General features: G+C 48.7%; 1 protein-coding gene across 1 annotated transcript in view; it reads left to right on the top strand.

The window, feature by feature from the left end:
* Positions 1–4,779: 4,779 nt before the first annotated feature.
* LOC138749064 (protein shisa-9-like) overlaps positions 4,780–15,364 on the top strand; it is a 52,951-nt gene continuing 42,366 nt past the window's right edge. The window contains exon 1 of the mRNA XM_069910124.1: positions 4,780–5,303. Within this exon, the coding sequence (XP_069766225.1) occupies positions 4,780–5,303 (524 nt within the window). The remainder of the gene's footprint in view (positions 5,304–15,364) is intronic.

Genomic DNA, 15,364 nt, shown 5'->3' with positions numbered 1-15,364 from the left:
GAGGACACGACATCAGGCTTAAAACAGAGGTGCAGAGGAATTTCTTCAGCCAGAGGTGGTGGGTCTTTGGAATTTGTTGCCACAGATAGTTGTGGAGGCCAGGTCATTGGGTGTGTTTAAGATTAATAGGTTCTCGATTAGCCAAGGCATCAAAGGTTATGGGGAGAAGACCGGGCAGTGGGGTTGAGTGGGGAAATGGATCCGTTCATGATTGAATGGCAGGGCAGACTCAATGGGCTGAATAACTTATTTCTGCTCCTATGTCTATGGTCTTATATAATTTCTTGTCACGTACCAAGATGTGGTGATAGAGTTAAACAAGGAAGTCTGCAGACCCTGTGTTGCAGTTAACACAAAAATGCTGGAGAAACAGCAAGCCATGCAGCACACTTCATACATCAAAGGTTGCTTTGTGAACAGACCAGTTGACATCTCATGCAAATCACAACATGGAAGGCAGTGCAAAAATGCAGGGTGACAGAGAGACATCATGGGCTCCCTGAATTGAATCAGCTGTGCTCTACAATGGATGAGACTGTACATACCACCAGCGTGTTCACCCAGTTCAGCCTTGGGTAAGTCAGGTGCAGGTCGTTCCTCATGCTCTCCTCCCCTCACTTCCGCCCCAGTCAGCCCTGACCTTTCAAACTTGGGTCATTTCATACCCCGGCATCCAACCTCAGCTCCCCCTCCCTCGTGCCCTCCGTCACTCCTGGGAACCTCACTGCACTTCTCCTGTGAATCTCCAACCCTCTCCACCCAACCTCCCACCTCCCACTCACTTCCCCCGTCCCAATCCACATCACATCTCAAGGTCCATCGTCCCAGCTGGGCTACAATTGAACACCTCCCTCTCAGATCAACTGCAGGACCCACTGAATGAACGTAATCCCTTCTCCCTTGGCTCAGAGTCTCCCAGAGTTAGACAATACCCGTTGGAGCATTGTTTTCTCCTTTCCTCTAGTTCTGTTTCTCTCTCTCACTCTCTCCCCTTCTCCCTCTGTCTCCTTTCTCTGCTTCAATGGAAACCCCCTCCCCCAGTCAATTCTCTCCTTTCCTGTGTCCAATCCATATCCAATTAACACCTTTTGCTGGTTGATCTGTTCTCCTCCCCAGCCCTTTCTTTTAATTCAAGTGTCCTTCCTGCCTTTTACACATACCTTGAGGAAGGGCTCAGGCCCGAAACATTGGTTGTGTACCTTTGCCTCCTCTGGATGCTACGAGACTGGCTGAGTTCCTCCAGCATTTCCATGTTTTTAACCACAATTGCAACATCTGCAGATTTTCCTGTTTCAAACCCATCAGGACATGGGAAAGGAGCCATCTAAATGCAAGTTTTTGTTGTCAAACAACACATTTCCCCTGGGTGAGGATGCCAGCAGCTCTCTGAGGTCACTCAGGCTTCCTTACATCTACCAGGCCTTATAATTGCATACCATTAGCTCAGATTGTCCACAGTATCCATGGTTACATCACTGCACAGCCCCCATCCCTCCATGTGCCAAACCTCTCTCTCACTGACCCTCACTTTCCACAGAATGCTCTCGAGATCAGACCAATGCTATAGTGACCCTTTTGTGCCTGCAAGTTACCACAGCAGAGGTGGTCATTCACCCCATTCAACCCTTGCTGATAAGATGAAGACCATCCCCGTCCCATTCCCTTGCCCTCATGTCTGTCCACAGTCTTGTGCATGGCCAGACTGACCACCGGCAAATTGGAGGAAAAACACCTCATCTTACATCTGGGCGCCCTCCAACCAGATGCCATTAACATCAACTTCTGCGGTTTCCAATGAACTCCCCATCTCCTTTTCTCCAGCTCTCTCTCTCCACCCCCCCACCCCCTTTTTATCTCAGTCTCCTTTCACAGAGCCAAAATCATTCCTCACCCTTATCATATCCACTGAGGCCTGGACTCCTCCCCCAGCCAGCCTTGGCTTTATTCTGACACCTTCCTGGACTTTGCTTATTCCTTGACGGGCTCAGCCCCAAAACGTCAGTAACATATTTTTATCTCCTATGGACACTGCGAGACTGGCTGAGTTCCTCCAGCATTTTACTACAGTCACAGCATCTACAGACTTTCCTATTCCACTTCCTCAATTTCACTTCCTTTGACGGAGTCATGGTTTGGAAGAGGAATCCAGCTGCTGGATCCCGTCACAGCATTGAGGAGGGATCTTTGCCTTATAATGTCTCTATAAAACTCTGGTTGAACGATGCTTGGAATATTGAGTTCCATTCTGGTCACCTCATTACAGGAAGCTACGGAGAGGGTGCAGAGGAGATTTATCAGGATGTTGCCTGGATCGGAAAATGTCTTATGGGGGAAGGTGAGCAGAGCTGGGACTTTTCTCTTTGGAGCGATGAAGGATGAGAGGAGATTTGATAGAGGTCTAAGGATTCTGAGAGGTGTAGATAAGGTGGGCGGTTAGTGCCTTTATCCCGGGGAAACTGTGGGAAATATATCTGTATTAGGTGAGGAAAGAACAGTTTAGGGGAAGATTTTTTTACACAGAGAGTTGCGGGAGCCTGGAATGCATTGCTGGAGGCTGGAACATTAAGGGCATTTAAGAGACTCTTAGAAACTCTCAGATGCAAGGATCGACAATGAGATAGACAACAGACTCGCCAAGGCAAATAGCGCCTTTGGAAGACTACACAAAAGAGTCTGGAAAAACAACCAACTGAAAAACCTCACAAAGATAAGCGTATACAGAGCCGTTGTCATACCCACACTCCTGTTCGGCTCCGAATCATGGGTCCTCTACCGGCACCACCTACGGCTCCTAGAACGCTTCCACCAGCGTTGTCTCCGCTCCATCCTCAACATCCATTGGAGCGCTTTCATCCCTAACGTCGAAGTACTCGAGATGGCAGAGGTCGACAGCATCGAGTCCACGCTGCTGAAGATCCAGCTGCGCTGGGTGGGTCACGTCTCCAGAATGGAGGACCATCGCCTTCCCAAGATCGTGTTATATGGCGAGCTCTCCACTGGCCACCGTGACAGAGGTGCACCAAAGAAAAGGTACAAGGACTGCCTAAAGAAATCTCTTGGTGCCTGCCACATTGACCACCGCCAGTGGGCTGATAACGCCTCAAACCGTGCATCTTGGCGCCTCACAGTTTGGCAGGCAGCAACCTCCTTTGAAGAAGAGCGCAGAGCCCACCTCACTGACAAAAGGCAAAGGAGGAAAAACCCAATACCCAACCCCAACCAACCAATTTTCCCTTGCAACCGCTGCAATCGTGTCTGCCTGTCCCGCATCGGACTTGTCAGCCACAAACGAGCCTGCAGCTGACGTGGACTTTTTACCCCCTCCATAAATCTTCGTCCGCGAAGCCAAACCAAAGAAGAGAAACAGAGACAAAAGATAAATGGAGTTTAATGGTTGTGAGGAAGGGAAGAATCACATTGTCGAATAGATTGGCACAACATCATGGGCTGAAGGGGCTGTTCTCTGCTGCAATGTTCTATGTTCAACAAGGGTATCTTGAAATAGGGCTCATAAATTCAAGAGAGGCATGAATTGAAAGCAATAGGGGGTGCATTTTTCCCCAGAGAGAGGACGGGACTCCCACAAGAGGTGGCCGAGGAGGACAATGTGCCTCCGAGGAGAAACCGAATAACGCACAAGGGGAGCAACTGACAGACCTCCAGCACTGTCTGTGTGGAGTTTGCATGTTCTCCCTGGGGAGAACCTGGGGAGGGTTGCTGCAAATGTAGGGGAGAGTCAAAGATTCAGTGAGGATGAGGTTGGAGACTGTATTCCCACTGCAGATGGTCTGGCACTGGCAAAGCCACAGGACTGGTTTCTATTTGTCTGCAGGTGAAATAACCCATGCTCCCTGAGGCAACATCGTCCTTTCTCCTCACAGACCCCTTTCCCAGTCATGCACACGCGTGTGGATGTGTGTTTGTACATGCATGTCTGTGTGTGCACGTGTGGATGTGTGTGCGCGTGCGTGTGTTTACGTGGGCATGCGTGTGTCTGCCCGCGTGTGTATATGTACACGTGCGTGTGTATGTACATGTGTGTCTGTGTGAGTGTGCGTGTACGCACGTATGCATGCTTGTGAGTGTGCGTGTGTATTTGCGCGTGTAAACCTGCAGTGTCTGTGTTTGGGGAATGGCTCGTGAGGAGGGAGGAAGGGATGAATGGAAAATAAGAACGATTTTTAAGCATGGTTGGCATAGCGGTTAGCGCAACGCTACAGCAAAGGGTGTAACCGCCGCTGTCTATAATGAATTTATACGTCCTCCCCATGTCTGCATGGGTTTCCTCTAGGGGCTCCGGTTTCCTCCCACCCTCTAGAAAATAGGGTTTGTAGGTCGACTTGGGTGGGAAAGCCTTGTGGGCCAGAAGGGCCTGTTATCGTGTTGTACGTCTAAATTTAAATGGGCAAAAGCAATCGGAGCCCAGATGCTGAGCGTTAGTTGCTGCGAATGATCCTGAGGTAATGGCACTCCACTTATTGAATATGACAGTGTTATTTTATGGGCCTCTGTCTGTTCTCTTTCTTCCAGAGTGCAGCCAACGATGTGATTTACCGTCTCTGCTTCCAGCACTTTACAACAGCAGAGTAAGAGATCTGGCAGCTCTCCAAGCCTCCTCACACACATACACACACACAGAGAAGGGCTTCTGGGAGGCTGCACATCGCTGCCTCTGGTTCTCTGCAACTCTCTGAGCTCGGTAGATTTGCCCTTCGTTCACAGAGGCAGCATCTTTGATTCCCCCCCTCTCCCACCCCTTCACCAACCCCCGAGCTTTGGATGAAAGTCTCCATGGAGTTGCACTTGATGGTTGGACTATGGGGCTACTTCCTGATGGGTCAGGCGCTGATGTGGGCCAGAGCTCACAGCGGGAAAGTGCATCCAGAAAATGGCACCGAGGCCTCCCTTTCCGTCAACGGCGCAGGGTCCACAGAGGCGCCCACAAACTCGGACATGTGTCTGGGTTACTACGATGTGATGGGACAGTGGGACCCACCGTTCAACTGCAACGCGGGGACCTATCTTTATTGCTGCGGGACATGCGGCTACCGATTCTGCTGTGAGTTCCAGCACGACCGACTGGACCAGTCCACATGCAGTAACTATGATACCCCGAACTGGGTCAACACGGGCAAGCCCCCCGTTAAAGTGAACGATAACATCGAAGACCCAGCCAAGGACAGGACCAACATGATTGTCTACATCATCTGCGGCGTGGTGGCTATCATGGTGCTGGTGGGGATCTTCACCAAGCTCGGCTTGGAGAAGGCCAGGCGCCCTCAGACAGAGATGAGCATGTCCAGGTAGGAGGTTGTAGATGAACCTTCGCATCGAGCGCGTGGCCATGCTGCTTGTCTGACCCCAGTACTGCTGTGTTCAGGACCTAATGATAAGCGGACCTCTGGGTCAGACCCAGAGGTAGACAGGCCCCTGATTCCATCTCCTCGCAGCCCAGACTTTGCGCTGAGAGGATCAGTGGAATTGCCCGTGACATCATGTCGCACAATCCTTGCAATTGGTGAGAGGCTATTGCGTTTGGGTGCTTACCTTCGTTGGGAGCAGTGCCGGCCGCCGCTGATGATGTAAGCGATGTGACGCGCGGGGTAATAGCGCGCCTGTGTGGGTGTGTTAAGTGTCAGTCTACGGGTGATTGATTTCACGCAGGGGAAGGAGGAGAGTGAGAGGGTCAGGATCACCCGTGTGGCAGTGAGCCATGAGAAGGTCAGAGGGGTTTAGCTGGGAGGTGTTTTGATTCTGTGTTGTGTCTAATAATGATAAAAGAAAGTCGAATTCACGGTGGCTGAAGGAAACGAGTGAGGGTGTCCTTTATTTGTTTGTAAGCTATGGGAACTCAGTGCTGTTACAAGGCTAATTCCCAGGGAGAATTTATAATCTGAGAATTTATAAGCAGATACACTGAGAGAGAACACAAATGAAGGCGAAGCTCTCGGAAGTGTTTGCCTGTAGATATTCCTTAATAGCCATGGATCTTCAGGAAGGCCATTCCTTTCTGGGATTACGGAACCAGCAGCGAGGCCAGGGGTTATTGTCCATGTCGAGATCATGCACCTTGGAGGACTGCATCAATTCTTCCAATGCAAGAGTACCAGGGCTCAGGCATGGTGTCGCTGAAGGAACAGAAATGGGCCGGAATAGTATATAACCTGGAGTGGAGCTGAATGCTTCAACGGCCCGTCCCCTACTGGTAGGAGAGATGGCGGGCATGGGAGGGCAGAGAGGCTAAGCAACTGTGTTTTGTAGATCATCTGCACAAGGGTCACCGTGTGCTGATGGGGCAGAGGAATATTGTTCAGGGGATTTACAGATCGGTTAAATCTGCAGTGACTTCGGGGAAGGTACAAATCGATTAAATCTGTGGTTACTTTGGGGAATTTACAGATTGGTTAAATCTGCAGTGACATCTAGGTGAAGTTCCAATACATTTGGTGAAAACAATTCCCGAGTATCTCCAAGATCACAAGGTAAAGGAACAGAAGTAGGCCATTCGGCCCATCGAGTCTGCTCCACCATTCCACCATGAGCTAAAACCATTCTCACATCAATTACCATTTTCCGGCCTTTTCCCCATATCCCTTGATACCCTGACTAATTAGATACCCATCGATCTCCTCCTTAAACTCCCCCAGTGATCTGGGGGAGTTCACTTTGTTGCCACAGCTGGACGTGGCAACAAATTCCAGAAATTCATGACACTCTGGCTAAAGAAATTTCTCCTCATCTCTGTTTTAAATGGGTGCCCTCTAATTCTAAGACTGTGCCCTCTTGTCCTGGACTCACCCACCAAGGGAAACATCCTACTCACATCTACTCTGTCCAATCCTTTCAGCATTCGAAACGTTTCTATGAGACCCCCAGCTGGTTAGCTGGAGCTTTGAAAGGAAGAAATGTAAAATTGTGGGAAATTTTCTGTACATCTTCCTGGTTTTCCAGCATCCGTTGCACAAAGGCCGCAGCTGCCCTGAGTTCTCCTTTCGGAATTGAAGCTCCGAAGCAACGTTTGCCTGATCTGCTTGCTTTCTGTTTTATATTTAGTCATACAGTATGATATCAGGCCTTTCCGGCCCATGACCTCGTGGCCCGCAAATATACCAATTAACCTACAAGCCCCGGTACGTTTTGAAGGGTAGGAGGAAACCGGAACCCTCCAGGGGAAAACCCACGCAGACACGGGGAGAACATACAAACTCCTTACAGACAGCGGCGGATTCGAACCTGGGTCCCAGGTGCTGTAACAGTGTAGTGCTAACCGCCAGGCTCACCGGGCCACCCCAGTTGTAGAATGAAGATACTGACTGAATCTCTGGGGTGAGGGAGATCTTGTCCCCACACTCTAATCTGCCTTGGCCCCACCCCCATCGCTTGTGTGCCGAACAGAAATGTCTGACAAGCCACAAGGCTGGCAATGGGAGCACAGCTTTAACCACTCAGAGACAGGCCAATCAGCCCCTCTAACCTACTGCCGACCCTTGCATCTGTGTTAATTTCATTGCATCTGTACACTGTACTTCTGCATATGACACTCTCTGTGTGTTCAGGGCTAACCTTCCCTCAGCAACATCTCACAAATTTATTTCTCAGTTTGTTAATACAAATATTGGTATTTCCGGAGAGCAGCAAAAATTTGGAATTCTTTTTCCAAGAGGCAGGAATCACTGAGCAAATTCATAAAACATTCCAGCACAGTACACAGCCTCCTTGGCCCATGTTGTTTGATGTTTGAATTTAAATTTTACATTTAAACATACAGCACGGTAACAGGCCCTTCTGGCCCACATGCCTGTGCCAGCCAATTACATTCAATTAACCTACAAACCCTCATTGAAGTACAGGAGTTGGGAGGTGATGGTCAAGTTGTATAAGACATTGGTGAGTCCAGTTCTGGAGTATTGTGTGCAGATTTGGTCACCAAACTACAGGAGATTGAGTGCAGAGCAGATTAACAAGGATGTTGCCAGGACTTGAGGAACTGAGTTACAAGGAAAGGTTAAGCAGGTTAGGACTTTATTCCCTGGAGCGCAGAAGAATAAGGAGAGATTTGATGGAGGTATTTAAAATTACAAGGGGGACAGACAGAGTAAATGTGGGTGGCTTTTTCCACTGAGATAACACTGAGATACAAACCAGTGGACATGGGTTAACATCACTCCCAGAGAGTGGTGGGAGTGTGGAACGAGCTGCCAGCTGAGGTTCAATTGTAACATTTAAGAAGAATTTGGACAGATACATGGATGGGAGGGGTATGGAGGGCTATGGTCTGGGTACAGGTCAGTGGGACTGGGCAGAATAATAATTCGGCACAGACTAGAAGGCCTGTGCTACAAACTATGGTTCTGTAAGGGGTGCTGGGCAATTTCTGCTGATGACAAATCATTGTCTGTCTTATAGAAGACTAAAGAAAATTTTGTGTAATATTACATTTTCTGTTTTATTACATGATATTAAGAATCTTGAATCTTGAAAGAGTTGCCATTAGTGTCGCCTGACGCCACTTACAGTAAGAGAGAAAGAGAAGCAAAATTCAGCGGTCATCTTCATTTTATTGATGTTGAGGCAAAGGTTGTTAACTTGGCACCAATCGATCTCTTTCCATGATTCCACCCATAATACCCAATCCACTTCTGTGATGTTGCCAGCAGATCTGAAGACGGAGTTGGACCAACGTTTAGCTGTACAGTCATGAGTGTAGAGCAACCTTTTCACATACCACCTTAAGTAATCCCTCTCTAACCACAGAGCACCCATGGCAAAGAGTTGTGTTTTTACTTCAACCACAGTATCTCCAGACCGTTGTGTTTTACTCCGACTGTGGCAAAACTCAGTGAAATCTCTTCAAGGGATAAGTACCCTGAAGAAGTTCTCCTTTGCTTTCCGAAGGTTCTGTGAGAGTCTCTCTCACTGCTCCCCATCTATAATCCCTGCTGCTCTCAAGCTCTACAACAACCTTCCCCCCTCCCTTCCCTTCCCCCTGTCAGCTCTCCACCCCCTTCCCTCTCTGTTCACTCTTTCCCTCTCTGTCCAACCCTTTCCCTCTCTGTCCTCCCCTTCCATCTCTATTCACCCCCTTCCCTCTCTGTCCACTCCTTCCCTCTCTGTCCAACCCTTTCCCTCTCGGTCCTCCCCCTTCCGTCTCTATTCATCCCCTTCCCTCTCTGTTCACCCCCTTCCTTCTCTATTCACCACTTTCCTTCTCTGTTCACCCCTTCCCTCTCTGTTCACCCCCTTCCTTCTTTATTCACCCCTTTCCCTCTCTTTTTTCCCCCTTCCCTCTCTGTTCACCCCCCTTCCTTCTCTATTCACCCTTTTCCCTCTCTGTTCACCCCCTTCCCTCTCTGTTCACCCCCTTCCCTCTCTGTTCACCCCCTTCCCTCTATTCACCTAGCCATCCCTCCTCCCCCTGTTTACTGTTCTGTACTCCTTCCCTTCTCCACCTATTACCTCCTGGCTTTGGGACTGTGCTCCTCCCCCCACCCCTCCCTATCACCTTTTCGCCCAGGCACCCGTCGACATTTTTCCATACGTTGATGAAGCCGAAACGTCGTTTATGTATCTTTTATCTTTGCATGGTTCTCATAGTGGTTAGTGCAATGCCTTTACAGCGCCAGTGATCGGGACCGGACCAGGATTCGAATCTCGGGTTGTCTGTAAGGAGTTGGTACGTTCCCCCTGTGTCTGCGTGGGTTTCCTTCGGGGACTCCAGCTTCCTCCCACCCTTCAAAACATACCGGGTGTAGGTTAATGGGGTGTAAATTGGGGTGGGGGATACAGACTCATGGGGCTGAATTGGCCTGTTACAGTGCTATATGTCTAAATTTAAAATGTATTTAAAGACGCTCTTTGACCTGCTGAGTTTCTCCAGCATTGTGTTTTGACTGAGAACCGTTGCTCTAAACCCATCCGATCCACGTATCTGTCCAATCACAGCCAGCTAATGCGAGGCCGGTGTGGGGAAGGACCACAATCTAGAGTCCTGCCATCACCGTGCACTGAGGGGCTGAGACCGAGGGGGCAGCCCCTCAAACAACAGAGAAGGGGGTGTAACAAAACAGTGCCACGGTGGCAGTAATGGTGTAAACGGAACTGAATGTAACTGTGCCGTGACGGAAACAAAGTGAAAGGTGGGAAGAAATGGCTTTTCTTTGGTAAACAATTTACTGTGAATAAAATCTATTCTTGGTAATAAAAATTGCAATCAGCGTAAGGAGCAAGTCAAGTTAGAGTGGGTTTTGCGAGGCCTCGGTACCCAGGCTACTCAGCAACCTAGGCCATAGGTGCTCTGTGGTTAGTAAGAGATTACTTAAGGCGAGATGTGAGTGGGGGAAGAAAGGTTGAGAGCCACTGGTGCGGAGGGAGACTGATAAGTGCTGGCACTGAATGTGAGGGCAGAGACATTGTTCCCCACCTATCCCAGGTTGAGTCACCAGAAGTGCGGCCACATCCGCCTTCGCTTGACGGAGGCTGGCCCCTTTCTTGTTTGCTTCCTGTGTCTCTGTTAAGCGATAACCTGCTATGCAGACAAGGCTGTGTTATTAGCAACCCTGTCATAGCAGCCTCCACGGCAAAACCAACTCCAGTGAAGCACACCAACTGCAGCCACTGGAACCTTGAGCAAGCAGAGGCCAGTGGCGCGCACACCAGGTCAGACAGAATCCACAGAGGGAAATGTTACGGACTGGGAGCCTGTTATCGAGATTGAAACTCTTCTCCCGCGTCCGTGGAGTAACAGTCAGCGGATGGGGGAGAGAGGGAGGGGAAGGAGGGTTTAACTGTGTCCAGATCAGTCAAACCCAAAGGCCAATTCCACAACATTGGGTTGAAAACAGCAAAATGGAGTCACTCAGGTTTATTACCAAGTTCAACAGATCCTGCTGGTGCATCAGCAGGACACAGTGGGAACTATGACCTACAGCTGATTGGATTCCTTCACATGAACCATCCATCACCTTTATAATCATCCCTTGGTACAAGTACAACCTGACAAAACAGTGTCTCCGGTCCTCGATGCAAAGTGCACAATCAGATATAACACACAGACATAGAAGCGATAGATACATAGGGCAAATATATATACAATATATATATGGGTGTGTGTGTGAGACTCAGATGGTTAGTGTGAATAGTTCCTTTGGTTGCCTGTGGGAAGAAGCCGTTCCTCAGCCTGGTGGGGCTGGCTCTGATCCTCCTGTATCTCTTTCCCAGCGGGAGCAGCTGAAAGAAGTTGTGTGCAGGGCGGAAGGGGCCCTCAATAATTTTGCACACCCTCTTCAGACAATGATCCCAGTAGATCACGGCGATGGAGGGAGGGTGACTCCAGTGATCCTCTCTGCAACTCTTATGGTCCATGGATTGAACGCCAGTCCATTTCTCTGCAGCAACTGTCCCCCATCGTGATGCTGCCAGCCAGGGCACTCTCGATCGAGCTCATGTAGAAGGTTGACATGATGGTGGCCGGTAGCCTTGCCCGCTTCAGTCTTCTCAGGAAGTGCAGTCGCTTTTGGGCCTTCCTGACAAGTGTGGAGATGTTGTGTGACCAGGTTAGGTCACTAATTAAGTGGACTCCGAAGAACTTGGTGCTCTCCACTCTCTCCACAAGGTGTTATTAATGTGTAGTGGAGGGTAACTTAACTTACCTTAATTAGATAATAAAAATTCACAGTTACAGCAATGCAAGGCACAAAAGTGCTGTTTGAAGGTTCACGCACCACCAAATTTAAGGAGAATTTTGTTCCGACTGGTATCAGACTCCTAAACAGATGTCACTAGTGAAATGACGTTACCTCTGCTCTGTTCTGACTAACCTCTCTCTGTGCTGTGTTTTTATCTTATGTTCTATGCATGGGTTGGCCAGCCGGGCTGTTGCCAAGTAGATTTGCTCTCTCTGTACCTTGGCATGTGTGACAATTGACCCACGTTGTTGCTTATGGAGGATCGGTGTTGATCCTTGATCCAGGTTCTGGGATGAGAGCCGAACCAACAGTGCACTCGCCTGATGAATGGAGGACTGACTTTTCTTTACCCAACTCCTTTAATTTGACCCACAGGCCTGTGGGAGGTCCATCACCTCCACAGAGGATCAAGGAGCTCCCCCAACATACAAAGACATGGGTTTAAATTCTCCAACGTTATCTGCTATTAACAAATCCCAAAGCAGTCACCTCCTAGGCAGCAAGCATTATCCCAACAGCATTAAGCTGTGCAATGGCCATCAACGTGATACACCATGTTGTGGACCAATCCCACAGTCGTGTCCCCCTACTCTCAGGGATTTTTTATTTCCCCTAATTCTTGTAAATCATATGACTCTAGAGAGAAACATGACTGTTGGAAGTTACCAGCCAGGATCAGCCACACACGTTCCAGATCCTCTACTTGTCCTTGGCCAGGGTGAATGGAATTTCAGCTGGCTGCCGTTGCCAGGCAACACATATCCTAGGACCCCTTACGATCTTTAGTTATTTGCAACTGTCCCAGCATGACCATTAAACAAGTTGAATTTATGCATTAATATTTTGGTTAATTAATGAATGTTTAATGTATTTGATACGTTAATCAACACCAATCTAAACTAGACAGGCCCTTACTTCTACGTGCCCGGCGGCAATCCTCCCCCTCATTGCCAGGTCTCCGGGTGGGCTGTGCCTTTGTCGGTGCCAATGGAGAGATGCCAGAATCATCCTCTCACATGACTCTAGCTGACTTGGCATTTTGGGGACACCGATACCTCCTGAGTGTGAAGCACTGCAAAAGGTAGTAGTCACAGCCCAGGGCATCAAGGGTAAAACCTTCTACAGCATCTACAAATTGACAACATCTATAGGGAGCGCTGCCGTCGGAGAGCAGCAGCGATCATCAAGGACCCACACCACCCAGCACATGCTCTGTTCTCGTTGCTGCCATCAGGAAAGAGGTTTCGGTGCCACAAGACTCGCACCACCAAGTTCAGGAACAGCTGCTCCCCCTCCACCATCAGACTCCTCAATGACAAACTCAATCAGGGACTCATTTAAGGACTCTGACATTGATTTTTTTCCCTCACTAAATTGCACAGTCAGTTTGTTTACATTTCTTTATCTGTTTACATGTTGAGTGCATTTTTTTTGCACTACCAATAGGTGGTAATTCTGCCCGGCCCGCAAGAAAAAGAATCTCAGGGTTGTATGTGATGTCATGTATGTACTCTGACAACAAATCTGAAAGCTGATTTTAAATTTGCATCAATTGGATAAAAGTTAGATGGAGCCTGGCCTTCTTCTCCATGAAATCGCACTCAACGTTAACAAAACCAAGGAGATGACTGTGGACTTCAGGAAGGGGAAACCAGGAGAACACAACTTAGTCCTCATCAAGGGCTCAGCAGTGGTAAGGGTCAAGAACTTCAAATTCCTGGGTGTCAACATGTCCGAGGATCTGTCCTGGAGCCTGCACATTGATGCAATCCTGAAGAAGGCTCGCCAACAACTACACTTTGTAAGGTGTTTGAAGAGATTCAGTATCTCTGCGAAGACTCTCGAAAACTTCAACCAAGGAGAGCCTTCTGGCTGGTTGCATCACTGCCTGGTACAGAGGTGCCAACACTCAGGAAAAGAATAAACTCCAGAGGGTGGTTAACTCAACCTGCGACATCACGGGCACCAGTTCTCACTCCATGGAGGACGTCTACAAGAGGCGATGTCTTAAGAAAGCAGCCTCTATCCTCAAAGACCTCCACTACCCAGGCCCTGCTCTGCTACCATCAGGGAAACAGGTACAGAAGGCTGAAGACGAGCACCCAGCGGCACAAGGACAGCTTCTTCCCCCCCACCCCACCGCCATTAGATTCCTGAATGAACCATAGACACGACCTCACTTTTCCTGCACTTTTTCTTTATTTTGTAAGGTGGTTAATATAAATATTTGCACCGTGATGCTGCCACAAAACAACAGTTTTCGTGACATGTTCATGACAATAAATTCTGATTCTAAATTGACTGATGTGTGTGTTGGCATGGCAACCCCCTGTCTTACTGGCAGCTGAAAGAACAATAGAATTGATTCCATCAGACCTTCCTTGCTGAGGATGAGGTTGTCATGCTGGCTGGCATTTAAATTTTAATTTTAATTTTGACCTAGATCACGGTAACAGGCCCTTTTAGCACATGAGCCTGCAACACCCAATTGACTTACAACCCCTTGAGTGTTTTTGGAGGGCGGGAGGAAACTGGAGCACTCAGGGAAACCAACACAGATACAAACTCCTTACAGGAGCGCGGGATTCGAAGCCGGGTCGATGGCGCTGTAACCGTGACATCCATATAGATGGTCTGTGTGGACTCTGCTGTCGGCCCAGTGAAATCTTGCAAGAGACCACCTTTCACTGTTCCTGTCGTTGTCTCAACCACTGTCCAAGCAGGCACAATTACAATGCTCCAAAGATTTATGGATAGGAAGAGTTTACAAGGGAATGGACCAAACACAGGCAAATGGGACCCATCCAGAATGCCCACATGGTTAGCATAGATGAGGTGGGCCTGCCTGGTGCTGTATGACCGAGGCACAACTGCTGGCTCACAGCTCCAGTGGCACAGTTAATGCCAACCTTGGGTGCTGTCTGTGTTGGCACATTTTCCCTGTGACTAGGGTGGTTCTCCTGCAATGTTCCTGAGAGGTGCAGGGAGGTGGGTTACTGGCCATCGCCCCCAGTGTGCAGGATGATTCGTGGTATCTGGCAGCATCGGATTAATATAAGTGAGTCCCTCATGGTTAGTGTAAACCCCAGGGGCTGAAGGGCCAGACTCCATTTTGCATGACTCCGTGGGCCAATGCTTGGCCCTTCCCATCCAATGAGGTGTGACTTGATTAAAGGCTCAGGGCCAAAACTTTGGTTACATACCTTTACTGCAGAAAGAATTCCATGTGGCAGCACTTTTGTGTATTGAATATCTTTGTGAATCTCTTCTGCACTCTCTCCTGCACTCTCTTCTGCACTCTCTCCAAAGCCTCCACATCATTCCTATAATGCACACCAGAGCTGTACACAATGTCCCAAATGTGGCCTAACCACATTTTTAGAATTAGATTTTATTGTCATGAACAAGTCACGAAATTCGTTGTTTTTTTGGCAGCATCACAAGGCAAACATTTACATAAACCACTGTACGAATAAATTAAAAATAGCGCAAGAAAAAATCAAAGTGAGGCACTGCCTGCGGTTCATTGATCATTAGGAAGCTGATGGCAGAGGGGAAGGAGCTGTCTTTGTGTCACTGGGTGCTCATCTTCAGGCTCCTGTACCTTTTTCATGATGGTAGCAGAGTGAAGAGGGCATGGCTTGGGTGGCAAGGGTCTTTGAGGATAGAGGCTGCTTTCT

Source organism: Narcine bancroftii, chromosome 13 (genome assembly GCF_036971445.1).
Source record: "Narcine bancroftii isolate sNarBan1 chromosome 13, sNarBan1.hap1, whole genome shotgun sequence".
Taxonomy (NCBI): Eukaryota; Metazoa; Chordata; class Chondrichthyes; order Torpediniformes; family Narcinidae; genus Narcine; species Narcine bancroftii.
Note: the sequence above shows the minus strand (reverse complement) of the source record. Positions and strands in the feature narration are given on the sequence as shown.